General features: G+C 41.7%; 1 protein-coding gene across 1 annotated transcript; it reads right to left on the bottom strand.

Moving 5' to 3' along the window:
- LOC103379863 (A-kinase anchor protein 13-like) lies at positions 1 to 26255 on the bottom strand. Its single transcript, XM_025056064.1, has 41 exons — positions 26043 to 26255; positions 23235 to 23271; positions 22323 to 22515; positions 22051 to 22148; positions 21584 to 21661; positions 21267 to 21498; positions 20893 to 21085; positions 20197 to 20422; positions 19094 to 19808; positions 16005 to 18701; positions 15093 to 15169; positions 14429 to 14582; positions 13843 to 14011; positions 13549 to 13608; positions 13223 to 13334; positions 12798 to 12960; positions 12479 to 12546; positions 11941 to 11998; positions 11586 to 11769; positions 11176 to 11282; positions 10896 to 11042; positions 10701 to 10810; positions 10323 to 10466; positions 10040 to 10165; positions 9840 to 9957; positions 9173 to 9293; positions 8948 to 9078; positions 8789 to 8865; positions 8633 to 8699; positions 8083 to 8197; positions 7779 to 7861; positions 7506 to 7697; positions 7245 to 7397; positions 6937 to 7007; positions 6773 to 6817; positions 6316 to 6366; positions 6035 to 6229; positions 5671 to 5952; positions 4907 to 5026; positions 4627 to 4822; positions 1 to 3763 (listed from the first exon to the last, which is right to left on the bottom strand). Exons 2-41 carry the CDS (start codon positions 23265 to 23267, stop codon positions 3705 to 3707), a joined length of 8220 nt encoding a protein of 2739 aa, XP_024911832.1. The 5' UTR covers positions 23268 to 23271; positions 26043 to 26255; the 3' UTR covers positions 1 to 3704.
- Between the last annotated feature and the right edge of the window lie 90 nt (positions 26256 to 26345).

Below are 26345 nucleotides of genomic sequence, written 5' to 3'. Positions count from 1 at the left end.
GAAAGTGCATACTTATTTATTGAAGAGAGATAATTACTGTACATTCCCAACAAGGGAGAGATAAATACAAGATTATCTTTAAAAAAGAAAAAAAAAGAAAAAACAACCCTCACTTGTCCAACTTAATAAAATCAAGTTATCAAAACTTTAAAAAGCCAAATTTTTACATAAAAATATGTACACGTGGTGCTTAACCCTTTTTCTAACATCACATGATAAAATATTTGTACCTTCTGTTTTTTATGCTTTTTTATTCATTTATTTATTTGTTCAAAAAACATTTAAAAAAATGCTTTGGCACACAGTGCAAACAACCCAAGGGCAAGTGTGGCACTCTAAAATCCCACATGAACGTTGTAAAGCTTTGTTTAATAAAAAGTGCACACTGATGACAAAATATACACAGGAGAGACGCATATTCAAGCACATGGTAGCAAAACTCAAAATATATATTTTTGTATACCACTTTTACACAAACAACTCATCAAACATCAATTAATGCTTTTGTATTTTTTCTAAAATAGTTTTTAAAGCTTGTTTCCCCCCTTGACTTTGCTTCAGGGGAGCAGTTAAGTCCCGTAACAATCATGTATTTTCCTGATTTGAAAAACAAGAAAATGAACCCCTGGCAGAGATGTTTCTTAATGCACTTTGAAAGCTGAGGTCATGTGGAGGACTCTGACCCCTAGTTTGTAAACTGCTGACGTTAATACACGGACTTTTATCACCTACCTACATGTAATTCCAGTCATTTTGAAACCAAGAATCCAACGACTCACTTTAAATACTTAAGGCGTCCACATAGTTACATTTACATACCACCTTTAATCTGTCACTTCTGATGACTGAGTTGTGTGGTTAATTTTTAAAAATATTTTTCCAGACAAGATCGTCCCAGTTCAAATAAAAGTACAAATCTTTAGCGTGCCAATTCAATGAAGTCTTAATTTGACAAACAAAAAGTCAGAGAATTAGGAATTAAATCAGTTCCTGCAACACACGGCAAAATATGACTTCATAAGTGACATATCTGAGGGGTTCTTAATTCGCAGGTTGCTTAGCAACAGTTTGGGTTTCAAGATTATAAATACTAAATATATGTTTGTACCACTACCTGATAAAAGAAGGTTCAGGTGCATTAACAAAGTACAGTTTTACACGGTTATGCTTTTTTTGTTTTAGCGTACCAGCTTCCCTGGAAATGGGGTTTGTGGCCTTCTACTCTGTGCTCAGTGACTCCGTGAGGACATTATAATTTGACAAAACTTTTTTGTGCTTTGTATGGACTCAGTGAGCTGGCAAAAGATATAACAGGCTTGGAGAAAATGAGATTTTTGGGACCTTCAAATCCTGTTGCACTCTAGCTGTTCATACGTGGGCATGTGGACCTGCAGAGAGATATTCTCCATCAGTCCCAGTTTGTGGCCTTTTCAACGGTGGAAGGCAGTGAGGAACAGAACCCTGGTGTGGATTAACAAGACTGCTGTGCTTTCACTTTCAACACAGATGTGCTCCAATCAGCAGATCAATGCAGGAAATGACACAGTGGGTTGGAGTATTGTTCCTCAGATACAGCGTGTATGTCTTTTCTTTCTTTCTTTTTTTCCTTTTTTGTGCAGAGAACAGGAGGAGAAAATCAATGTGGTGTAAATCCAAAGCTATGAATTATTTCTGGGCATGGATGCGAGGGGAATTATTCAGAAGAAGAGGGTATCGATATCACAAGTGACTCAGTCTCTTGGAGGTTTAGACGAATTTGCATTTTTTTTGTGGTAATTTCTTTAAAAGTGAGGCTTTCTCCTCATATTATGTTATTTCAGCACATTATTTAGTGAACATCAGTACAACTCTGTTTAAAAACCTTTTCTTTTTTTTTTTAAAAAGACAATGCTCGCCGTTTGCCTAAAACACACATCATGAGACCACGTATCTGCTCCACGGGCACGGGTCTCTAACACCGCACCGTGGATTCGTGCAGACTTTAAAGGAACATCGGCTGCTCACAGAGGCAGCGTTGACAGCCAGCTCCTTGACAATCATCCAGCTTTGTTCCTGGCTTCTTCCTTTCTGGGTCCTCCTGGAACAGTTGGCACTTATTGTTGCATTACCGACACCTTCTGGTCATTCCATCTTCATCGTCTCACTTGCAGCGAAAGCCTTTTATTTAGTCATATCTCTGTAAAGAATCCAACGGATCCTCCACCTCCACCCTCTATTTCCTGCTCATCTTTCCATCTATAGTTCCTGTCATCGTTCCTCTTCTCTCCAGCTCAATTAATTAATTAATTAAGTGTTCCACTGTTTCCATCTCCCTCATCCAAACTCTATCATCTCCAAAGACCTAGGGTTTTTTTTACTGTGGAAAATCTACTTTTAACAACTGATATATTTTCTGTTGTTATGTTGGGCACAATGTGAAAATATACAGTATCGTCAACAGCCTACAGTGACATTAACACTGTGCAAAGGCAACAAAAAAACCAAACAGCTTTTCTAACAATAACACGATAAACAGCAGTTGACATCGGCAGAGGTTAACTCCGAGTACGGCACGTACTGTGTCACCTGGGACCTTTGTAGCACGTGGTACTTTTTTCTGGTCTAATGCTGTAACCTCAACGTGCCACAAAGGTAGCTGCTGTATGTCCAGTTAGAAACACAGTACGTGGAGAAGCACCAGCTGAAAAACTCCACCTTCTTCTTCTGTGGGGCGGTGGTGGCTTGGTGATTAAGGAAGCAGACTCCCCGGGTGCTTATGCTGCCCCCTGCTGACTTTGGTGGTGGGTAAGAGCAGAGGTCACATTTGGTTGTGTGCAGTGGTGTGCTGTGTCACAATGACAAGGAGATCACTCTCCTTTTCTACTGGAGCATGTGTCAATGGCACATTCTTGTGACCTTTGTCTCCCAAGAACCTCGACCTTTCACACCCAGGTGCAAAAATTCACCCCACTGACAGACCTCACCCCACGAGGGGAGGACAGAACTCCCTCCATCACCGCAGGCAGTTGAAAATGGCTGGAGAAGGCATCTGTGCTGATGCTGCTGTTCTCTGGATCCAGAGAGCGATTAAAAAAAAAAAAAAAAAAAAAAGATGGCCTTGAAAGGAATATAATGACTGTGTGAACGTCTCCTGTTCTGCAGAACCAAAAACTGCTTACCACACGGAACAAACAGCATTAGCGAGCATTAAGGAACTCCCTGACTATCTCCCTTTCTATTCAGAAACTCTCTCACACACACACTCATATTCACACATGGTATAAAGTTCACATATATTTATAACGTGTATACTGATCGCACTCAGCTCTGAGTATCTGCTCACGAATGTTTCCCAGATTTACAGACCATTCATTTTGCCGTGTTTTCACAGATTCACTCTTTTTCTCTTTTTTGCTCGGTGTCACTAAGTGTCCAGAGTTGTTCTCTGTCAAACCCATGCAGCGTAAAGTGCCACAGAGTAATGAACACGGTGACTCGGGGCTAAATATTAAAAAGAATGAATTGATGGATTGTACATGATGCCTCAGAGAAGAGAAGTCTTTGGTGACACTGATATCCTGGGAATCCAACTGGCTTCTCGTCGGTGACACTGCAGACACATTCCAGTCTGTCTGGTATGAGGGGCCAGTTCTCACTTTCTGCACTAGTGCTAGTCTGTCTTCCCAAGGAGGTTAAAGGTCATACATTACGTGCTGCCCAGGTGATCAGCAGAAGAAGATGTCTTCATCATTCTGAGGATCAGACATGACTGTGGCTTTGTTCTCTGAGAAGGAATAAAAGCAAATTCATTTAGTTTCCTATACGGGGCTTGGATTTATTGTATTCTATTACCCATCTAGCCAATAACTCCATTTACCCCCCAGTCCTTGGGGTGTGGATAAGGACTGGCAGCACACCACCACTCTCATCTTGGCTTACAGTCAAGCCTGGCATCATAGACAAAATCCTCACTTTAATGAAATAATCTGATCTCCTGCAGCCGTATATTCTGTCCTATCACTCTTTGTGATAGGACGGTTGTGCTGAGAATTCAGTCTCTGATCCATGTCTCTCTGTGTGTCTCACTCTATTTTGTTTGAAGATACCATATCAATATTCTACAGCATACTTTTACTTCTCTTCTAGCGATTACAAACGTAGATCCTTTTCTAATTTTAGAAACCTGATGTTAAGCATGTATATTTATATTTATTATATATATATATTATATTTGAACTATTTGATCGCATATTTAGGAAATGGGAATCAAACCCATGGACTCGAGGCAGGCGTGCTAACCGCTACACTATGGCAGCGACAAAACAGTTAGCAGAGGATGGTTTCGATCCATCGACCTCTGGGTTATGGGCCCAGCACGCTTCCGCTGCGCCACTCTGCTGTCTTCATTGAGCGTTTACCGACAGTTTTCATACAAATAAATTGTTGTTTTTTTTTTAAATATATATATATATATATATATAATTGTGCCTATAGTATCGTAGTATATCACAATATATTGTATGGTTGTCCCTGCATTTTAAGATTCAGGACACCCTGTGGCCCAAACGTCTCCATGTTCAAATACCAGCCCTGGCAGGACTGTGATGTCTTCCGTCCGACCTGTCTGTGTCTCCTCCTCTGTCTTACCTTTCTTCTTCTTGTCCTTCTTTTCTTTGGACTTGGTCAGTTGCAGCAGTTTGGTAGACAGCTGGGAATCCCGGGACTTCTCTGCTCCCTGTGTCTTAGATGAGGAGGAAGAGAATGGGTTGAGGTTTTTGCCCATCCTTTTTGATCCAATGCGAAGGAACGGCTCTTTGGTCGGAGCGGAGGACGACAGCTCCACCTGTGTATGACATCATCGTCATCGTTCTATTGGAGATGTTGAACAGTAACTTTGAATATTTTTCAAAGTAAAAGTATTTTTTACCTCCTTCGGCACATCGGCGGTGTCCTTCAGATCCAGGTCCAGAGACCCAGAGCTGTGGTACCTAACAGAGTCCTCGGAATTGATGGAGGAAGTTCTTTGGAACCTGGGACACCTCTCCATCTGCAAAGATCATTTGGTTGTCATTAACTCAAGATGGAGCAGAAATGTTGTAACTTGGGCTGACGAAACTAATGAGTAAACATCAAATTCATCAGTAAAAAAACTAAAAACTAATTTTTAACTAATTTTCACACAAGGCCACAAAGATGAACGTTGTATTTTCCCACAATTCCTCCATCCACTTTGACTTCTCTCATGTTGATTTTTGCACACACTGTGGGAAAAAAGTGTTTGTTTTTTTTCACCAAAGATACAGTAAGCTTCAAATACAATCTCAACTCCCAGCATGCATTTCTAAAGGCCTCAATTTACATTCACTGCCTTTAGTTATTTTAGATGATTTTATTCATGCCTTTAGTTATTTTAGATGATTTTATCTATATAAGAGCCTTACATGAGGATTATGTACTTAGTTATGCTGTGGATACAACCCAGACCCTTCTGAATGTAAAGCAGACATGACAACCGCTACACTATGGAACCAGACTTCAGGTCTGTGTCAGTCCAGGCTTAGTCAGGTCTACAACTGACACAACTGTCAAATGGATTGTTGAAGAACAACAGCGTCACCAAAGATTTGAAATTTAGAAACTCTCTGCACGCAACCATGACAGAGGTCAAACAGACCAGATAAGATACTCCACCTTGTCTCTTTTCATGGTTTCCAGTCTCTCTGCGTCCCGCCTCAGGGCCTCCTCGTCTCTCTCCAACTTTTTCTGGGCCTCCTTCAGCCACGCCAGTTCTCTCTCGTACTCCTCTTTCCTCCTCCGCAGTGTCTCTCTGTCCTCTTGCAGCTCCAGGTGCTTCCTCCTAGTCTCCTCCTCCTCCTCCTTCAGCCTCTTCGCCCGCTCCGTCAGACATTTTTCCTTCAACTCCCATTCCTTTTCTTTCTTCTTCTTTTCGTCCTGATACGAGGCCTGTTGTTTCTGTAATAAAGGAACACGTTACTCACGCAGCTCACGATACGAAGTGTCTTTGGCAGTGACAGAGATGTTAGACTGAATGAACCTGCAGGCTGGCAGCTTCCTGCCGCTGCATCTCCAAGCTCTTGTGTTTCCCTTGCTCAGTGAGTGTGGATGAACGGGAGGAAGACGAGGAGAGGAGCGAGGATGTGGATGAGACGGTGGAAGAAATGGTGGCTTGCCAGTCGTCCAGCGCCTGCCGCTGGTTTTCTACACACACGTCCTGCTGGACCACAACAGCCTGAAGGTGAGAGGAAACGAGTGGTAACGATAAAGAAACAAAATATGTGGAAGTAAAATCAAGTAGCTGTGGGTATTTTTTCTCACCTGCAGTGAGATGAGCAGCTGGTACAGATGAGTCACACTGTGTTGGACCTGCTGTAAAAAAAAAGAAACGTAAAGAAGTGAATGCCAATGGTGTGGTTGTGACCCTCGAGGTCAAGGTTAGTTGAAGATTTTGAACTTGATGTGAGATAGTCTAGATCAGCAGGGGGCGCTAAAGAGTCACAGCAGAGACTACTGTTACAAATAATTGTTTATATATATAATATATATATAATTTATTATAAATTTTAAATTAATCAATAATATGTTAATATTATTATTATTATTAAATAGTGTTAATATTAATTTAACATGATATTATTAATGAATATTCAAAACCAATAGAATCAAAAAGGTGGTCCTTGTCATTTTTGACACTTTGTCAGTATAAAGTGACATAAAGGCAGTTTGTGTTTTTGGATGATGACAATAAAATTAAATAAGATTTTTTTTTTTTTACCCCATTCGTCCTCTTCAGCAACACCTGTAGATTTGCAGTAGCTCCCTAGGGCACAGAGAGAAAAGTATGCAAAAATGAGAGCAAAACTCAGGAAATGTGATTTGGGTTTTTTTTTAGATTTCATGTCACATGTTTGAAGGTTTGAATTAGACGAACACACAAACCTTCTTCAGCACACTGTCTGACTCAGTCCTGCGGAGGTCCAACTGCTCCTCCCCGTCTTCTTTCTCTCCATCTACAGACACAGAGGAAATATCCAGACTGAGTTCTGTTGACTGGAACCTGGGCCACAGTTTGGATCCTGAACTATCCATCAAGTCATCCAGGCAGGGACAACATACAGCTGCTCTGGTGCCGCTAAAAGCACTCCAAGGTAATTGTTAATACACTGAGGTGTACTTCTCTAACCTGCGGCAGAAACATCAGTGTAACTGCCAATCAAAACACACTCTTCTACATGTGAGTTTCTCACTCTTGCTGCCGCTCATCTGATGACTGTCGAAGCCTCCGAATGTCTCGGCTCTCCTGGGCAGACACACTGGTCCCATGTCGCCCCCTGTCAGACCAAATGGATTACTGCAGTCCACTTCAGCACCAGTGCCAACTAAAGCATGAAGGCGCTCCACTGGAGAACGAAAAGGCAAAAAGGAAAATGTGTTGACTTTACATCGCTGGCATTAACACAAGGGGAAAAAAAAAGAACTGCACACACTGTAGTATCAGTGTTGCTTACATTCCTTCAGGGCATCCTTTATGATTGGTTCCCCCTTTGTGACATTCTCAGCTGTGGCCCTGAATAACATGCGCTCCCGAACAGACGTGCTCGGATCCTCTGCAGCCACACTGCAGCTGGCAAGCTCTCTGAAAATCACCACCTTCTCCTCCAGTAATGAGATGATCTGTTCGTCCTTTTTTCTCAGGAGCTCTGGAATGAGACGCGTTGAATGAGTGAGACCAGTGCAACACAGCAGAACTGAATGCAATTTTTTTTTTCTGCAGTGATCACCTCGGATCTCCTTTGCTCTGCTCTCTTGCTGCCTCCTGTCCTCCTCTGTCTCACTGGGGGGTCCGTCATCTTCGTCTTTGTCCCTAAGCACACAGAGTTACTTGAAATCATCTTGAACTAGAAATCTAGGTAATTTATTTCTCTGTTTATTTACGGCTTTATTCTCCACTCTAACAGAGTGGAGAATAACCCAATCACCTCTTTGATATATTTCTTTCCACTTTTTTAACAACTTTATAATATAAATAAATAATATAATAATAAATAAAACTGGAGTAAAGTGTACGTTAAAGGGTCTCCTTACATGCAGTGCATGGCATCCTGTAAGATGGCCATCCATACGTTGCGTTCTTCTTTGCTGCTGGCCAACACCTCCACCATCTCTGGTTTGTCTGTACCAGCTGTGATGACAAAGAGACCTGAAGAAGAAGAAAAAATAAAAATAAAAGAAACACTGCAGTGGTAGAAATGATAAAATGTAACGTTTTGGGTTACATTTTACACTGTAATAAAGCCACGGGACTCACTTCTCATCTATATACACATATATATACACATATATGTATGTATAAACATACATATATACATATATGTATATATAAATATATATATACATACATATACATAGACATTTGTATGTATGTATGTTTGCATATATGTATATATATATATACATACATACATACATATGTGCATATACATATATACATATACAGACATATATATTTATATATACATATATATGTGCGTATATATGAGCAATGATAAAAAATATATACATATATATGTGTGTATATATGAGCAATGATAAAAATTGACGAACTACTGTGGGGAAACAAAGACCAACAGCTGACCTCGTTCTTCATTAGCCACCTCTCTAACGATCAGGTTCTGTAGAGAGATGACGGTGGAGCGCTGGTCCTGGAAAAGGAAAGGATGAAGTTTAAATGTGCTGTTCATGTCATTTTGCAGTGTAGGATGATAAGAGTATTGAAATATATGGTGCTGACCAAAGACGCAAACACATATTTCTGATCCTTTTCTTGAAGAAAGACCAACACATCGGAGAGGAGCATGGCATGGACATCTGCAGCACGGAGACAAAGACGTCATCAACCTTCCTCATGTCTGTGCGTAGCAAAAAACAACGACAACAAAAACAAGCAAACCTTTGAGTCGTCCGGCAGAGTTTTTCAGCTGCACCGCTCCGTCGTGCAGCAGCTTCCTCCCCCTGAGCAGGTCCTCTTTGGCAAACATCTGGCCACTCTTCATTCTCATGATGGACTTGCTGTCAGTGCGACTGAAAGACATATTTTGATAGTTTGTTTAAAAACAAACGCTGCCCTGTTAGCAATCGTGAAACAGTAAAGAGAAGGATCCAAAATATGCCTTACGTGTAGATCTCCCTCAGTCTGCGTTTCTTCTCCTGATCGTTGACCTTACTGTCCACGGCTGTAATCAGCTCCTTGACGCAGCGCAGTGACTCACAGACACCTTTGAAATCTGTGTCCGAGTCTGGTTGAACACATGATGTTCCACAGCGGGGGTGTAGGTTAGCGTTCTTTCATTCCAAAGCCATTGGGTCTTGGGTTTAGTACACCCAGCATTAGCGTTCTTTCATTCCAAAGCCATTGTCTTGGGTTTAGTACTTCTGTCTATTTCAGCTTTTATTATTCGTCAAAAATAAACTCAGTTTTTTTTTTATTCTGTCTATTTCAGCTTTTATTAATCGTAATCAGTTTTTTAAAAATTGTGTGCAGTGAAAGTGAGAAATAAACCTGGACCTCTATGAGATTTGCAACTGAAAAATTAGGGCTGTCGAACAATTAAAAATTTGATTTTGATTAATCACACCGTAGCTGTAGATTAATCACAATTAATCATGCTTACGTGGTTATCAGTGGCAGGTAGATGTTTTTATTTTTACTCTAAAATGATGTATTTTAATGTATCTTACTATGGAAAAATAGCAAGAAAAATATGCAAAAATGTGACTCCAAATGTTGCCCCAGAGTTGGTGGATGTTAGTCAGCGAAGGCTGCAGGGACTTCTGGACCTTACCTTTGGTGTGCTGAAGTATCCTCTGTATGAGCACGGGATATTTGGTGATTCTCTGCGTGACCAACAATATACACTCTGGAATACTGAGCCTCCGCACGATGCTGCTGCTCATTGTTTTCTAAAGACAGACACACGGAGTCAGCAAGCCACTGAAAACCCCTCTAAAGTGATGACATTCAGTAAGAAAAGCTACAGCTAACCTTTATGAAAGCCTGGAAGCGCTTATCTTTAGCATGGAAGTCTTTGTAAAGATTAACTGCGTCGTGATGACGGCTGCAGAACTTTCCGTAGGATTTCTTCATGCGCTCAGCGCTGCAGTCTGAAAACTGGGGAAAGCAAAATTTAATTAAAAGGACGCATCATTAATTATTAAATTTATGTTTATTTTCAAACTCTAACTACTGTATGTACTAACTCTCAGAAAACTTTTTCTTATAATTTTGTTTTATCATCTTCGTCTGGAGTAGGTCTAAAGGTGATTACCTGCTTAACCAGGATGTCCCCGATGCTGCGGATTAAATAAATGTTGTTGTTTTGCCCTTGACCTGATGAAGCTCTTTTCGCCTCCAGGAGATGGATGAGAAACTCTGTGTGTATGGACAGCAAGTCGTCCAAGACAGGAAAAATCTACAGAAATGTATTTGAAGGAGAATAAAAAAATCTAAATATGACAACAATATAGAAACCATGAAGAAGATGATATCATCTGCATAGAAAGAAAAACTTTCCAAAAAAAAAAATCTGAAATAATCAAAACAGTGCCTTTTGCATAGAAAGAAAAACTTTCCAAAAAAACAGTGCCCTTGTTTTGATTATTCAAAAATCACTGCACATGTTTGACTTTTTTTTTGATATCCTCACCTTTTCTAGCGTGTCAGTCTCCAGCTGTACCTCCCTCAGCAGGCCGTTATAGTAAACCTCAGACATGATTTTCAGCGTCCTCACATGGTGGAACTCCGTCTGGTAAAGCTCTGTGAAAAGAGAACACTCCTGGCGTCACCAACATGATCGTGGCGAGTCGCTCTGTGACAGAAATGACTTTCAGCGTATTTTTACCATAAATGACATCCTGTCGTTTGATGTCATCTTTCTTCAGTGTTTTCAAAAACTTCTTATCCACTGTGCTGCTCCAAGATTCGGCTTCCAAATCCTTAAAGTCACACTCAAACTCCTCCATCAGTTGGTTGTCTGAGATTTCACTATCTAAACACACACACACACACAGATGAAGAGCAACGGCAGAAACAGGAAAATATCTCAATTACTCAGCTTTAAAATATATTTCAAAAACATGGATCTTTGAATGTCACTATTAGATACGTAAGTAATCACAGACCTTCATCGGGCAGAGACTCGACTGAGGCGTTGACTTTATTCCCTCGATGAAGAGAGTCGGTGGACTGGGAGAGAAACTTCAGACCTATAATTGTAACATCATCTAATCTACAAAGAGAAAAATAATAAAAAATATAAATATATAAAAAATGTTTTACCATGCAATCATAATAACAGAAAGATCTTCAACAGACGAAACAAGTACAAATATCATAGATGAAGCAGCTTTTCGTCAGCCATAAAAATGTGTTCATTCAGTCAAAGGATCAGATGAGATATAATATAATTTGAATGTTCTTTTGTCAAAAATGTTTATACATTTATATTATTATATATATTTACATTTATACTAGATCCCTTATAGCACTCTGTTTGGTGTGTGTGTGTGTGTGTGTGCGTGTGGTTCCCAACCCTGCAATGTTGCTGGTGGAGATGCTCTTGGACAGGTTACTGTGTGTGTTGAAGAAGCTGGGTTGTCGTCGTAGCAACATCACAGGAGTCTGATCGTCACAGCTGGTCACTGTGCTCCAGTGATCCCACGAGGAGGAGGAGGAGGAGGTGGAGGAGGCTGATGGAGATGCTACTGAAGACGTAGCTAAATATGAAGAAAACATCGAACATTCATTACTGTGGAGCGAAATGCTGGAAATGGAGTTTTAAGGTCATTCTGCAGCACGTTTCTTTGACGTTTTCACACAAAACTGACTAAATAAATGACAAAGCAACACAGCTCCAGCGTTGTGTGCGTTTCCTCGAGGCGTCTTACATTTACTCCTCGTGCTGACGGAGGAGGCCGCAGCAACATCAGGCACTTGTGACGGCACCTAAAGACAAAGACAAAAAAAAAAATCATCATTGTAGTCTGGTCTAAGAAATCGTTGTTTATTTATACCTAATAATTTGACCATGTGCATCTATGCAAAATTAAATACAGAAAATGAAATACTCTTGCAGTCGGTGGTAGCTGCTGACTAAAAATCTAAAGCTGTTGAAGCAGATCTTTGTGTGTGTCTTTCTTCAATTCAATTCAAATGTTGTGTTCAACTAAATAGGCCCAGGCTGAAAATATCATGACTGCTTCAGGTGAATTCTTTTTGGTCGTACTGACACTAAGGCCGGACCATTAAGAACGACTTTTTCTTGCTCTTTTCTTTTCTGATTTTTTGTTGGATTACCAACTTCATCATAATGAAAATGAATAAAAAGACCAAACACCAAACCAAAACACCACGTATACACTGTGTGGTTTGGTTTGGAGTGAAATGAACTTTTGTCTCACTGTACAATAAGGGAAAAAAACTTACTTTAGCTTTGCTTTTTGGACAGAGGGAAGAACTCTCTCTGCAGCTTTTATGGATGTTAAGCCCACAACCTGCAAAAAACAATTGATGACAATTAAAATAAAGATATTCTGCACCAGCAGGCAGCAAACATCTAAAGAAAGGCAATAAAAGAACAAAATCATTTATTCCAAAATTATTTTCTGTTCCTGGCAGAGTTGTTAGTACTCCACTAACAGTCAAGAGTTTCACTTTTTCTTTATATTGTCCTTCATAAAAAACTAGTCGCAAGAAAAATGAGGAAAATAGGAAATAAGAAAATAGTAAAAAGGCAGCGTCGTACTGTTGCAGTGGAACGTGTCCTTGTTGTGCAGAGGTTTGGTGCAGTGCTGACAGGTTATGGACAGACACGTAGCATCTGGAACGGAGGAAGGAGCAGCTGGATTCTTTTTATCTTTTTCTTTCCTCTCCTGCTCTTTTTCACCTCTTCTTTCCTTCTTTTTATCCTAAAAACCACAACAGATACAGAGATGGTTTTTAAATTAATACGATTCAAATATGTGGTTAATTCTAATGCACAGTCCATACACGGTCTGTCATTCACACACACCTCAAGAAAATATATTTTAGTTCCACCAAAGCACCCTGGGTTTAACATACCACCTAAAATACCCAGCATGCAATTTGTTGGATCTTCAAAAGCCGACTGTGAGCGACTGCAATATTTTTGAGGACAACGACTGTCTCCACGTGTACCACAGGCCTCACCTTCCCCTTCTTGCTCATTTTACTACGGAAGTAACTGAATGTCCGTCTGATTTTTGGTCCACCTTTCTCCTCACTGTCGTTGTGCAGAGTGCCCGGATCCTCCTCTGAAATACTGATAAGCACACAGCAATATGATATAATAATATCATCATCAGTGAATCTGTTCTATGATCTCCACAAACACATGTTTTAATGTGAGATAACATTAGTACATGAATGACCAAATGTGGAGAAATGAACTTGAATGTATGACCATGAATGACCAAATGTGGAGAAATGAATGAAGAAATGAACTTGAATGTATGATGTAAATGAGGACCGAGTACCTGTGTTGTGGAAGAGGGGCGTGAGTTTGTTTCAACTCCTCAGACAGGTCGTTGCCAGAGCTACAAGAAGTGACAGCCAGACTGGAATCATTTAACCAAGAAACATTGAACACATTCTAATTACAAAGGAACATCAATAAAGATGAGCTGAACCGTGAGGAACAGCTTCGGTCGAGCAGTTTTGAGGTGAGTGCTTATGTTGGATAAAGGATAAAGGGGAAAAAACTAAACTAAAATATACACAACAATATATAGAAAAACACAAACACAGGCAGATGGAGAGTGAGAGCTTACCTGCACTGTGTGATGTCATCATCAGCTGCAGCGTTCAGGCTCGCCTGCCAGCTGTGACGACGAGCCACAGACATGGACTGAGCAGATGCTCTCAAGATGGCAGAGTGGACAGGGTTGTCCGGCAGCTGGTCTCTTCCTTCTTCTTCTTCTCCGTCACATTCTCCCATCTCTATTGAAGGTAAAGAAAAGAAACCACGGGTTGCCCACTTTTGATGAACAATATCTATCAACGTGTAGAAATAAAGACTAAGCTAAATACATGTAACAGGGGGTATGTAGTTATAATGACACAAAATTGTTTTATTTCTTCTACCTGATGAATGTGGGTTGTTCCTCCTTGGGCGGAAACTTGATGTGTATTTTTTTTTTTTTTATTAGTCACACCCAAACTCTCTGTCTTTCTTCGGACTTTGTGGGAGAGGTTAGTGTTTTTTTAAATTTTGCACAACATATTTATTTTATGTATATTTTGTAGGGGCTCGGGCAGTGTCCAGGAGGGAAATTTATTTTGTTTCTGTATGAACTCCGTCAGATCATGAAAGACGATTGTGACAGCAGCAGCGCGATGACTTTCAAAGTGCTTTACCTTGTTCCTCAGTTTCTGAGTGCCAGGACAGTCGCGCAGGATCAGTGGCCGTGTTGGTGACTGCATCCAAAGACCAAATCTCCTCACTGGCACCGGTGGAGACCACCATGGAGACCTCACCGTCTGAGTGTCCGACACAGGAGGAAGAGACGGACTGGAATTTATTTTAAAACAAGAAACATTTTTTTAATGTTTTCAAAACATTCACAGTCATCTCAGCGTTACTTTTCACTTTAAATACAGCTACTTAAAAACAGTACTGCTGTAGTTTTGACTTCACACTGTTAATAATATTATCCTCTTAATAATGGTTAATAAAAATGAGCATTTCTGTAGTTATGAATGAACACAAGTATAACAAGAAACGGTTGTATTGTACTGCTGTAGTTTTGACTTCACACTGCGGTGGTGAAGGTTAATCATATTATCTTCTTAATAATGGTTAATAACATGTATTAACATGTGCATTTAAAAAAATAATGCAATAAAAAAAAAGCACGTTTGATTTTCATACATTTGATTATACACGTTTGATTTTCATACATCTGATTATCTCCAATGGAGCTGGTGAGCACAACAGTTCAAACTGGCAAATATGTACTGTGTTACATGTGCACGATGGTGCTATCAACTGCGGGGGTCGGGGGGGGGCAGATACACCCACCTGCAGAGTGTGTGGGCTGCCTGTGTCCCTGCAGCTCTGGTGGAACTCTTCCTGTGCTGCTGGAAACAGTTCTGTCTCTGTGAAGGACAATGACATGATTTTATTATGACTTTGGGTTGGATTTGATTTTTTTTTTTTGTCAAACATTATTTGGAGTACATTAAATTATTATCAGTATTATAAGCGTAGGAGATGTGCTTTACATGCATCAGACCAATGATTCTGTTTGGAGTTTTATTCATTGGCCTCCGAGTCCGCACCACAACTATTTCTCTGCCCACCTCTCAGGCTCACTATCCAGTGTTACATCTCAGTGATATCATCCAGTTGACTGGATACAGAGCTCCACACAAAGATCAAGCTGAATCAACAATTGTCTCACTCAGTCACTCCCTCCCACACATGCCAGGACAGTCTGCGCTTTGTTACTGACGCCATTCCTCTGCCACTCGCTTCCCTCTCTGTCAACCCTGAACACAATGGAGCTCCGTGAAATATCAAGCTCTGTTTGATATATTAAAAAAAAAAAAAAAAAAGGGCCGTGATTGTAAAATGACTCAAATGTTTTAGGCAGTTATGGCTTTAAAGGATAGTGCAGTGTTACTATAATAAACTTTATGTTTTTGGTTCCTCCTCTAGTCCGGTCGGTCCCGTACCATTGTTGGAGTTTCATTTATTCTGAGCCAAGGGATATGACTGGATTTGTTTTGAATGAAGTAAATTAGTACAACTGAAGTACATCTTGTCACTGTAGCCCCGTACCAAATGACCTACGGACCAGCACCGGTCCCCGGACCGAGGGTTGGGGAGCCCTGCACTAGTCAACAGACTGTGAAAAGCTTTAAGTCACTGTTTTACATTTTCAAAGTCTGTTACGCTGAAGCCAACAGAAAGACAAGGCTGTGTATTCACCTGTGTCCGAGACGCCGTCCACTGCGACCACCTCCTTCTCCACTTTCCTTCCTGCCCAACCATCCAACGTATCCACAGAGTCTTTATCCGAAATAACACCCGCTAGGTTGTCTTCGCCAATAACCACTGAACCATGAGCTTCCCCGTGGACCATGTCCACTTTTGACAGCGGCGTCTCAAAGGTGCTTGAGTCCACACTTGTTGGCACGGTCAGTACAGGCAGGTCTGGACCAGGGTCAACCACAGAAGCTGTGTCACAAGGTGCGACAGGAAGTGGCGAAGGGCGGCGCTCCCCCTCACCTGGAGTTTCAGGCAGAGGTGAATGTCTGTCATGAAGCTCAGGCTGACAGTCTGAGTGACACGCACTAAAGGTAGTTTGACGGCAGGTCTCAGATCGTTCCTCCGTCTTTTCACAACAGTCAAGTTTGTACCCTCCTTCCTTATCCCCACAATCTGGGGATTTTTCCAAAAGACTTCCTGCTCTTTCCTTCAAATCCTTCTCTTCAAGCAGTGAACCTAACAACTGTCCTTTACTCTCTTCCACATTCATCAACCTTTCTTTGAGGACGTCTTCTGGAGCTTGTCCTGTGTCAGTAACAGGACAGGATGCTTGGCCTTGTGTCTGAATGTGACGCTGACCGCTCACGTCAGCTGCTGTGGTTTCATCTGCCTCCGGTGCAGGTTCTACGTCAACTTCACTAATGTCTTCTTTCAGCGGTGAACATACGACGACCAGGTCGTGTGCACCTGACACTGGGCTTTCTTCAAGCCTCTTTGGTAAAGAAGACGGCTCTGATGGTGTTAAATTGCTAGCTTCTGTCTGACTTCCTGTCTGATAATGCTCAGTGGCTTGCAGCTCTTCGGTCAAATCAGTTTCATTTACAAAGTGGAAGTCCTCTGACAGTATGTCACGCGTTTCTTCGGTTGTCGGTAACATACATGAGTCACTGGGTTGTGGAGTACCAACACCTAGTGCTGACGCAGACTCTTTCCTGCTTGCAGACTCCTGGGCCCGCTCCATGCATACGATGGCTGATGCTATTGCTACACTTACTACTGCGACTGCGGTTGCAACCAGATTTGCATCATAGCTTATACTTTTTTCTAAATCTAAATTTGAAGAAGTCTCATCCTCCAATATACTTCTGCTCACTGCAGAGGAAGACTGGAATTTTTCAGAATTATTTTCCTTTCGTCTATTGCAAATCGTATCCTCACCCTCTTCCTCCCCACCCAAAAACAGCTCACGCCGCTTTTCTACCTCCTGCTGCTGATCCGTGTCCACGTCACAGGCCAAACAATGGAGTAAATACCCCACCTCAGGGGACCCTGTTCTTTCATTTTCCATTTGAAGGTGCAAAACATCTTCTGCCAGTTCACACGACAGAGTTGAGGTTTCTGATTCCACAGACGTTTGTTTTGGTATGTTTGCGTCAAAAAGTTTTAGCTGTGTATTCTCCTCAGGAAATAGCATGAGACACGAGGGCTGTGTGTCCTGGGCGTCCAGAGAAAAGTCCTTTAGATTCTCGAGATCCAACAGTTCTGTCTGCTCAAACAACGCTTTTCCAATGTTTGGTCGCTCCACACTTTCTTCATTAACCAACGTTTGCTGGACTGGACTGACAGCCATCTTTGATTCTAACTCTGTTGCATCAAAAGCTTCATTTCTGATTACTTGCATCGTCGATGAATCCTCTCCATTGATCAGCGCAGTGTCCAATTCATCCAGGCCTGAGGTGTCACTAACACCGTGATGAAAGGAAAGATCATGTTGGATTGTTTTGTCCGCTGCCGAATCATTTCCCTCTAATGTCTGTGACGGAGCGACCTCAGCAGGGTCAGTTTTTTCCTGATCTGTAGTACAAGCACAAGTGAGTTCAAAGGCCGGAGAGTCACCGTTGTGTTCTGGAGAGTCTCCGGTGTCCTCCGTCTGCCTGGGAAGCTGCGTTAACTCCTTGACCATGTCCTCTTTGCTGGCTGGCTCAGGTTGTGCGACAGACTGAACATATGCCCTGTGTCCAAGGTCCTTGGCTTTTGACTCTAACAGGAAGCAACAGCTTGTAACTTGTTCTGTCTGTGTCTCGCTCTGACGTTTCAACTCAACACTGGAGCTCGGGCAAAGCCTCGGTTTAGCGCCTCCTTTTCGACCCTTTTTCTGCCTCCTTTTTTTCCTGCTTTTAGCCACTTTCTCTGCCTCCGTCTGCTGCTCTCCTCCTCGTTCAGTGTCTGAAGCTGCGCTGCTTTTTCTGCTGTAAGTGCTCCCTTTGTTAGACAACTTCGCTCGGCTTTCCTCCACTCCTCCGTCTTTCCAATCTGGGCCTACTTCCTTCTCTGGCTGTGGTGCGTGGACTTCCCGTCTTTGTGCAGCAGGCCCATGTGATGGTGCTGGCTGTGCTCCAGCAGCATGTGGCTGACTCGGTGTTGTACACAGCTGACAAGAACTATAACCATGTTCTAACTGTGGAGGAAGCAGGGGGGAAGCTGGATGTGCATGAAGATCACATTTTTTCACATCTGTTCTGTCACAGTCGTACCAAACGCTCTTGGATTCTTCACCTGCCCCCTGGTCCAGGTCTTTGCTATGGTGGCAAATATTATTAACTTGTCTTTCAGTTAGGTGGTGATTTTGGATGAGGCTGGTGTTCTTGCAGAGGGCAGGGTCTGCGTGGGACTGCTGTGATTGTTCGTGACCCATAGCTGTGAAGAACAAGCACCATTTTAAAAGACACATTTTTGTCAAAATGATGTTTTCACACAAGACTGCAACCACTTAAAGAACAACCAGGCTGTAAACATGTAAATTAAAATTTCCAATCAGATTTATCACTGTGGTTCGCAATTAATCATGATCGTACTTCCAATCATGAATTATCAGGATTAAACAATTCTGTCTCGGTTCGATTCCCAGAGGAACCACATGCTTGATCATGATAACCCTGATGTTGATCCTCCTCTGTAAGTTGCTTTAGATAAAAGTGTATGCTAAATGCATAAATGTAAGTGTGTTGATTAATATGTGTAATACTTCCAAGGCCGCGCTGTAAAAACGTGAAATATGCCTTTAATCCTCAGCGCTCTAACAAACTCACCTGTCTTTTGTGCAGCTGAATCCACAGGTTGGGCAGAGTAGTCTTGTGCTGCTGAGGAACTTCCTCTCACTGTTTCTGTTTGTCGCTCACCAATCAGCACCTCGCTTTGCCACTCCGCTGTTTCCTGTTTTGCTAAGATTGAGATAGAATGCGAGGCCACTCTCTGCCTGTCCACTGATTTCTCAACTTCATCACATGGAATATTTTTGGTGCAAAGACGTTGCCGTTGAGTTTTGTTTTTTTCACAGTCAACCATCGTAGCACATGCCTCTGCTGGTTCTGTCCATGAACCAGCTCCTTCTCTCTCGGCTCCACTTCCTGGTGTCTTTGTTTCCCCCCCTGCAGTTCCAATCTCAGCCTTTAGGGACCTCACACTGACAGTAGATTCTGGTGGGCGTCTGGTGGTTCTTATATTCCTCTTTTTGTTTTTCCTTTTCTGTGCAGTAAGACGGCTGACGGCTTGTGTATCACTCGGGCCACCCTGTGTTTCCTGTCCCTGAGAAAACCTTCCACTGGTACAGGAAGTCTGAGCGACAACAGCAGGGTCCTCCCTTTGTACTCTGTTCTCCAATGACAGAGGACTTCCCTGTTCATCTGTTGTGGTGGTGGTTACCAAAGACAAGCCTGCACTCTGTCTGCACCCCTGACGGTTGTGGCTGAGCTGCAGCCTGCAGGCAGACCTGACCTCTCTATTAGCATCAGAGCCGGACTTTCCCTGCAAAAAGGAAACACATCCGGAAGATCAAAGCCACTAAAGCAATCACCAATAGGAACATGAACAGTACATGTACTTTTTCATTCCCAAAATTACACGTGTTTTCATATGGGGGAAACACATGGTTTTAAACCAATTTTTTGGTGTATTTCCATTAGATATATGCTAATTTATTGTCATTAAAACGTAGTTTATCATGTACATGCGCATTATCATATGGTTTTGGTCTGCATATATATGTATATTTTGCAGAGAGAAAATAATGGCACAACGCTTTATTGATATTACTTTGAATAACAAGACTTTTTCATATGTGTAATTCCTACAAACGGCTGAGACAAAGGCACAGGTTTCCCGGCACCAAAGGAAATCTGTTGATTTACTGTACCTTTGTTCCTCTGTGACTCTTCATCAGTCTCCTCAGCTCCTCCACATCTTCCAGTAAGGGACAGCTCTTCTTTCTATTGGCCTCCGCTTCTCCTTCCTGCTGCTGTCGGCTGAGGAATGTGAGAGTGTAGGTACCAAGGTCTGCATGATGCTGAAAGACTTTTTCACCTGGGAGAAGAAGCAGCTCCTTCTTTGGCTTCACCCCTGTTTCTTCAGAGGCTTCATGTCTGCAATGACAACAAAGAAGAGAGCGATAGTAGGGATGGCCGATATTAACTCTTTACCGATATCTGATATGCCGATATTGTCCAAACACCTAATTTCCGATTTCCGATATCAACAGATACCGATGTAGGCCTGGCAATATTTATTTATTTATCTGTACAAACCACTGTATGAGTTGCTGGCACCAGCATGCGACAGACAATCCCCAGAAAATTAAAATGAGTTGCAATACTGCCATCTAGTGACTTTCACTTTAATATACAGCCGTTTATCCCCAAACCTATTTTAAGGGCACATGTCATTTGGCGAAACCCAGGCATTGCATCCTGTAAAAATCGTTATCAGTTTTGCCTCAGATAATGGAAACGATTCTTACGGAATTTTGCTAATGTTGGGCCTTAGCCTAATCTATAGTATGTTAAACCTGTGTTGGTCATCGCAGAATCCCAGAAAGACAGAATGTGGTACTCACCGGGTGAAGAGCTTTCCAAGCTTCTTGTGTCCTCTGCTCTTGGCCACATCCGCTGCTGTTTGTCCCTGAGCGTCAGCCCTTCTTAAAGCCTCTCTGCTACCATCCTGCTGCAGGACGAATGAGGCCACCATCCATAGACCATGACTGGCAGCCAAGTGAAGAAGATTGTAGAGATTCTGGCTTTGACACACAGCTAGAATAAAAGGTGATCTTTTTAGAAAGAAGTGCACACTCAGACAAAAAGAAATGTTTTTTTGGTTTTTTTTTGGTGGGAATCATAAAGCCCACTGGGGCGAGAGTGTCGGACGAAGAAGTCCAGAATTATGACACTTTCCATGGACACAATCGGTGAAAACACCATGATGTCATCTTACCATAGCGTCTGTCCATCCAAGTGGACATCTCCAAGTATGGATCTGTGCACGTCGCTGAAGGACAACCGTTGATGTCACTGTGTGTTTGTGCATCTGTTTGTGTGTGATGATTCATATGGATTCCCACATCCCTTTGTGTGCACGTTTGCACACGTGTGTGATAAGGCAGGCTGAGGTGTTCAAGGGCCAGAGCCAGGCTTTGGTCCAACCTTTTACACACTTTCAGCGGAATCTGGGGGGAAAAAAACACAAATTGAACATGTAATTGTTAAGTCTTACACAAGGTTTCTTACTTTTCTGTAAGTCCTCCTGAATACCTGCTCGTCGTCCAATAACAACGCTTCCTGAGGATCTGTGCTGTCAAGCAGGAAGTGGGCCATGTCAAGAGCCAAATCCTACACACAGCACAAATACATTATGAAAAACAGGGTCTTTAAAAGAATTGCAGTAATATGTATAGACCCTGAAAATAAATTGGAACACTGTAAAGGGTTAACACTGGACACACTGGAGCGTGGTGAGCAGGGAAGTTATGTGCTTTGGACATAGCTATCTGACCCCAAGCTAGTTCCACGAGGAAGGCCCTGAAGGTCTGCACAAGGCTTTTACTTATCACCACATGAACAAAAGTCTGAAAGTAAAGTTGTGTCGATGCTAGCTTTAATCAATATCTAATGGTTACACTAATCCACATTACTAAAATATTGTCTCTAACAGAAGATTAACCAGTTTGGCCTGTTACAACGTGACACCATTTAAAATGAACAACAATCACTGACGTTACCTGAACAAAGGTGAAAGTCTCCTGTGAGTGAGAGTCTACTGGTGCACCCGGGCGAGCCCAACATAAGGTCACCAGGACCTGCTCACAAACGTGATGGGCTGCACCAACACATATACAGGGATAAAGGGAGAGAGTGAAGTAGGCACAATGTAATCCTTACTCAATTACTATGAAACATGACCCTAATAATAATAAGGCAGAATTTATCTGTAAAGTAGAAAAACAAACAAAAAAAAAAACACTGGGCCTGACCAGCACTTTTGTTAGCCTACCTGGACACACAGCCTGAAGAGTGACACGGCTGACACGCACTGTGCTGGTGACATGTCTCTGTGTAGATCCAGAGAATAGGCAATAAAATTCCACCTCCTCCTCCTCCACCTCCACCTCCTCCCTCTCAGGCTCTTCTCCCTCAGCACGAGACACATCATCGTTGTTGAGCTGAACAGTCAACACACACTGTCCCTGAGGGAGACAGAGATTTTCACCTTTTTTTAAAAAAACTAATTCTGACTCATCTTCATTCACATTGTTGAAAGTCAAATCCACCAGCTCCATAGTGTAGCGGTTAGCATGTCTGCTCCGGAAGCAGAGAGCCGTGGGTTCGATTCCCTGAGGAACCCTGTGCTGGGGGGCTGCCTGTTAACAGCGTATTTGCACAAAAATTTCACAAATAAAGTTAATTTATTTTTATATCTTTTTTGCATCATTGTTGTGACAAAATATAAACTTGTTTTATTTATTAACAATTAAAAAATATATACAATTGTTTTTTTCTTTGCACCAATTAGTGCGCTGCCAGTTGTTGTTGATATGTTCAGCAACAGGAAAACTACCTTAGATACAAAAGACACTGAAACTCAGAGAAGAAAAAAAGAGTTAGCATGGTTAGCATAACCTCAGAAAAACCTCAGCAACTTAGCAATGTGCAAGAGTTTGGGACCAGCACTTTGAGGATGAAGAAGACCCCTCTCCAATATAGTTACTATTATTTACAAGAAGACCCCTCTCCAATATAGTTACTGTTATTTCAACTGAAGCAAAGAACCACCGAACGTGCCATGCTAATTACAGTACATGGCAAACAAAGCTCACCCACAACTAGCTTAGAATTTCACCTAGAATTTCAGTAGGTTTTATCTGCATGTATTTAAAGTATTGTAAAATATCAACATCATACTTACATAGAGAGGAGCCTGTTGTGGATTCAGCTTCATGGTGCTAGATATAAGAAAAGCCACAGAGGAACTGATAAGTCATGATTTCCTGTATTATAAAGTTCACAAAAATTACAGCACAGAGAATATACATACAGTAGTCCATGAGGAATATGTGTCTACTACTGCAATAAGTAGAAACTTTATCATCGGATATTTCTAACAAACTTGCTTACAACCAGTTTCACAGTAAAATTATGACATTAGCAGGAGAAGAGAAATCAAGGTTACGTGAAGAAAACAAACAAGTGTATCTCTGTGGTCTTGACACAACCTTGAGGATTCGGAGAACTCTAAACTTTAAAAATTGGATTCCGTATCCATGCATTTACCTAAAATAAGATATCAATTTAATCTACTGTATCTCAAGGCTATAATATCTCCTTTCAGAAATTAAGACGAGCAATAAGGAAGCAGGACATGGAACAACCACTTGGTGATGGTAAATTATATGCAATGCACCTTTAAATAGCTCACTTTATCACTTTAGATAAACTGTCTACAAATACCCATTGATAGACACAGAATGTAAAGCAGTGTCTGGAGATAACAAACGAACTTAACAAGGCAAATATTTATAGGACATTTGTTGAACAAACTTGTGACTAAAACTGTTGGGTCATCAGAAACACCATTACTGCAATCACTTTCCATGCAACTATACACAAACATCATTTCCAAAACCACCAGAGAGTTTCTAGCATTATTTCACAACCTCACCCTGCAATCACTGAGTGCAACAAAGTCCAGTTCTTATGTAGAGTCTATGTTTTTTAACCTCCAAATATGAACTTTGTAACAGTCGAAAACGTAGGGACCGGACCTTAAAGAGACATGTGTCGCTTTAAGGCGACGTCATCTGCCTGTGTGCAGTCTCTTTAGGTTGAGCTTGATGGACGTGTGCCTCGTCTTATCGCTGTCATTAAATCAGTAACAGTTTGTATCTGTTAGTTTCTAGTCTTTTTTTTTTTTTTTTTGTCTGTGTTGACCACCTACATGACCCAAACTTTTTTCTCCTGCTTGAATTTCAGATGAAAAATGAAAGCCAGAGTGTCCCATTAAATCTGTCAGCTACCAAAAGCCACAGAAGGCATAGAAGAATAAGCCCCGAGATCTACATGTGCGCATAAATGTGGCTAAGCAGGCTTTTTGTATGACTAAGACGTGTGTGTTCGGTTTTGGTTGGTTTGGAGTGTGTATCAGAATCATACACTCACTACTACCAATGTGTTGTGGCATAAGGGGGGGGAGGGTCACAGTTCCAAAAGACGCTGTAATTACATGTTATAAAGCCTCATGGTGATTCTGACTGTACTTTTACAGATAACTACATCAGGAAACTGGAGACTGACTCAGCTGGCCAGAAGTTATGTCTGGTATGGATGGAATGGGCTGCAGAAAGGAGAAAGAAAAAGAAGGAGACCCAGAGAGAGGAGAAGAGGGAGCAGCAGCTGCTAATCCTACTTTCAGCTGTGGCAAAGCAGTTTTTGCAGAGCTGCAGCGTCACTCACTTCCACTGGAGGCACCCATAAAGTGGCAGTAGACGCTACTGTACTGTATTCACAAAACAACATGTCAACATTATGACCTACTGCTACCTCCTACTGGGAAGGAAGCTGTTGCACTGTTGCACTGTTCACATCACAGAACAGTGCACTGTGAAATTAATTGATTTTAACGTAAGCTTAATAAACACCACATTGTCCTTTACTGCAAGTGGGAAATACTAGTGCTGCAAGCCTACGGACAATAACAGTCAATGGACAATCATACTGTTTGACCACAGGAGGCCACAACAACATCTGGTGGCAAAGACAAACATGGTTACGGAAGCACGTAGTGCAAATTCCTTGAGAGATGCCACCTATGGACAATCACTGTCAACTGTACAACATTCCAAGCACGCTATCCCCGGTGATTTAAGGTGTCGTACTGTACATTCAAATTTAACTGAAACAGATAACATACAGTATCTGTATGCTTAATAATAGCAGGAAACAATAGTTAGTTCTATTGTCAGAGAGATCAGAGAGTGATGCCAATGTCAACAGGAAGAAGGATGCGTATTTTGATTTTTATGGATAGGGATTTTTAAGTATACAATACACTAACGTTGAATAAATTACTGGATAAAACAGGTGATATGACATTAACAAGAAAAAAAAAAGCCAATTATTTGGGCTAAATGCATGATCGTGCAATTAATCGCGATTCTGAATTTGAACCGCTGCACAGCACCCACGATTACTGCTGAAAGAGTAAAGGGGTAAAGAGGCTCCGCGGTCTTGTAACGCCCCTGCTGGATTGAGGAGGCGCTGTCATGCAGGCGTTGTCTAAGGGGAGGCCCCACAGTGTCAGGCTGGAGATGGTGTGCTAAAATCACAGCTGCACAAAAATAAACACAACAACTTCGTGTAACACATGATATCGGTTTGTGCCCGATCCCCGAACACACCAAAACACCCATCTCTTCAGCACCGACCGTCGTAAAAGCACGTCACTACGCATACGTTTCACTAACACAAGTATAAATGTCCACAGTCTTCGTCGACTTTTTCCTCGTTCATGTCACAAGTTTGGGGCTTTGAAAATACAGCGATGCCAAACGTAAACGAATAAACAGTACATAAAGGGCAGACGTCGAATCCCGCTGTCCCAGTACTCGTGTAGTTGTACTGCTGTAAGACAGATTCAACGTGTGACTTTTGGAGTCAGTCAACCTTAATGAGGTTTTTGTTTGTTGGTTTGTTTTTTTGGATTGGAGTATCTTCTTACCTTGTGGAACTGAGTACAGTTATTCCAGGTTTCCTCCCTCTCCTATCGAAAATGTTTCGTTCCGGCCTCAGAACGGGGAGGTGTCGAACCAGTCCATGTTGTGTCACATAACTTTTTAACAGTTAGTCTTCGGTACAGCAGTGTGTATGGAGTGTCTCTGCCGAGGTTACAGCGACGTGAAGCGCCATAATTCCACGCTTCCGGTAATATGTTTCACAATAAAGGCATTTTGTCACTTTACATCTACATTTCCGCATTTAGAATTCCCGAAGTTAGCCGCAATTCAGTCTTGTTTAATATTGT

Source organism: Cynoglossus semilaevis, chromosome 6 (genome assembly GCF_000523025.1).
Source record: "Cynoglossus semilaevis isolate Cse_v1.0 chromosome 6, Cse_v1.0, whole genome shotgun sequence".
NCBI lineage: Eukaryota > Metazoa > Chordata > Actinopteri > Pleuronectiformes > Cynoglossidae > Cynoglossus > Cynoglossus semilaevis.
The sequence above is the reverse complement of the archived record's forward strand: the minus strand, read 5'-3'. Positions and strand labels throughout refer to the sequence as shown.

What these genes read in the sequence shown, in the direction of transcription:
- LOC103379863 (XM_025056064.1), bottom strand. Translation starts at nt 23,267, where the DNA reads ATGAAGCTGAATCCACAACAGGCTCCTCTCTAT. An exon ending in CGTCAGCACGAGGAGTAAAT is followed by an intron (nt 11,770 to 11,940) that starts GTAAGACGCCTC and finishes CTTCATATTTAG; the next exon opens with CTACGTCTTCAGTAGCATCT. An exon ending in ACGACAGGATGTCATTTATG is followed by an intron (nt 10,811 to 10,895) that starts GTAAAAATACGC and finishes CTCTTTTCACAG; the next exon opens with AGCTTTACCAGACGGAGTTC.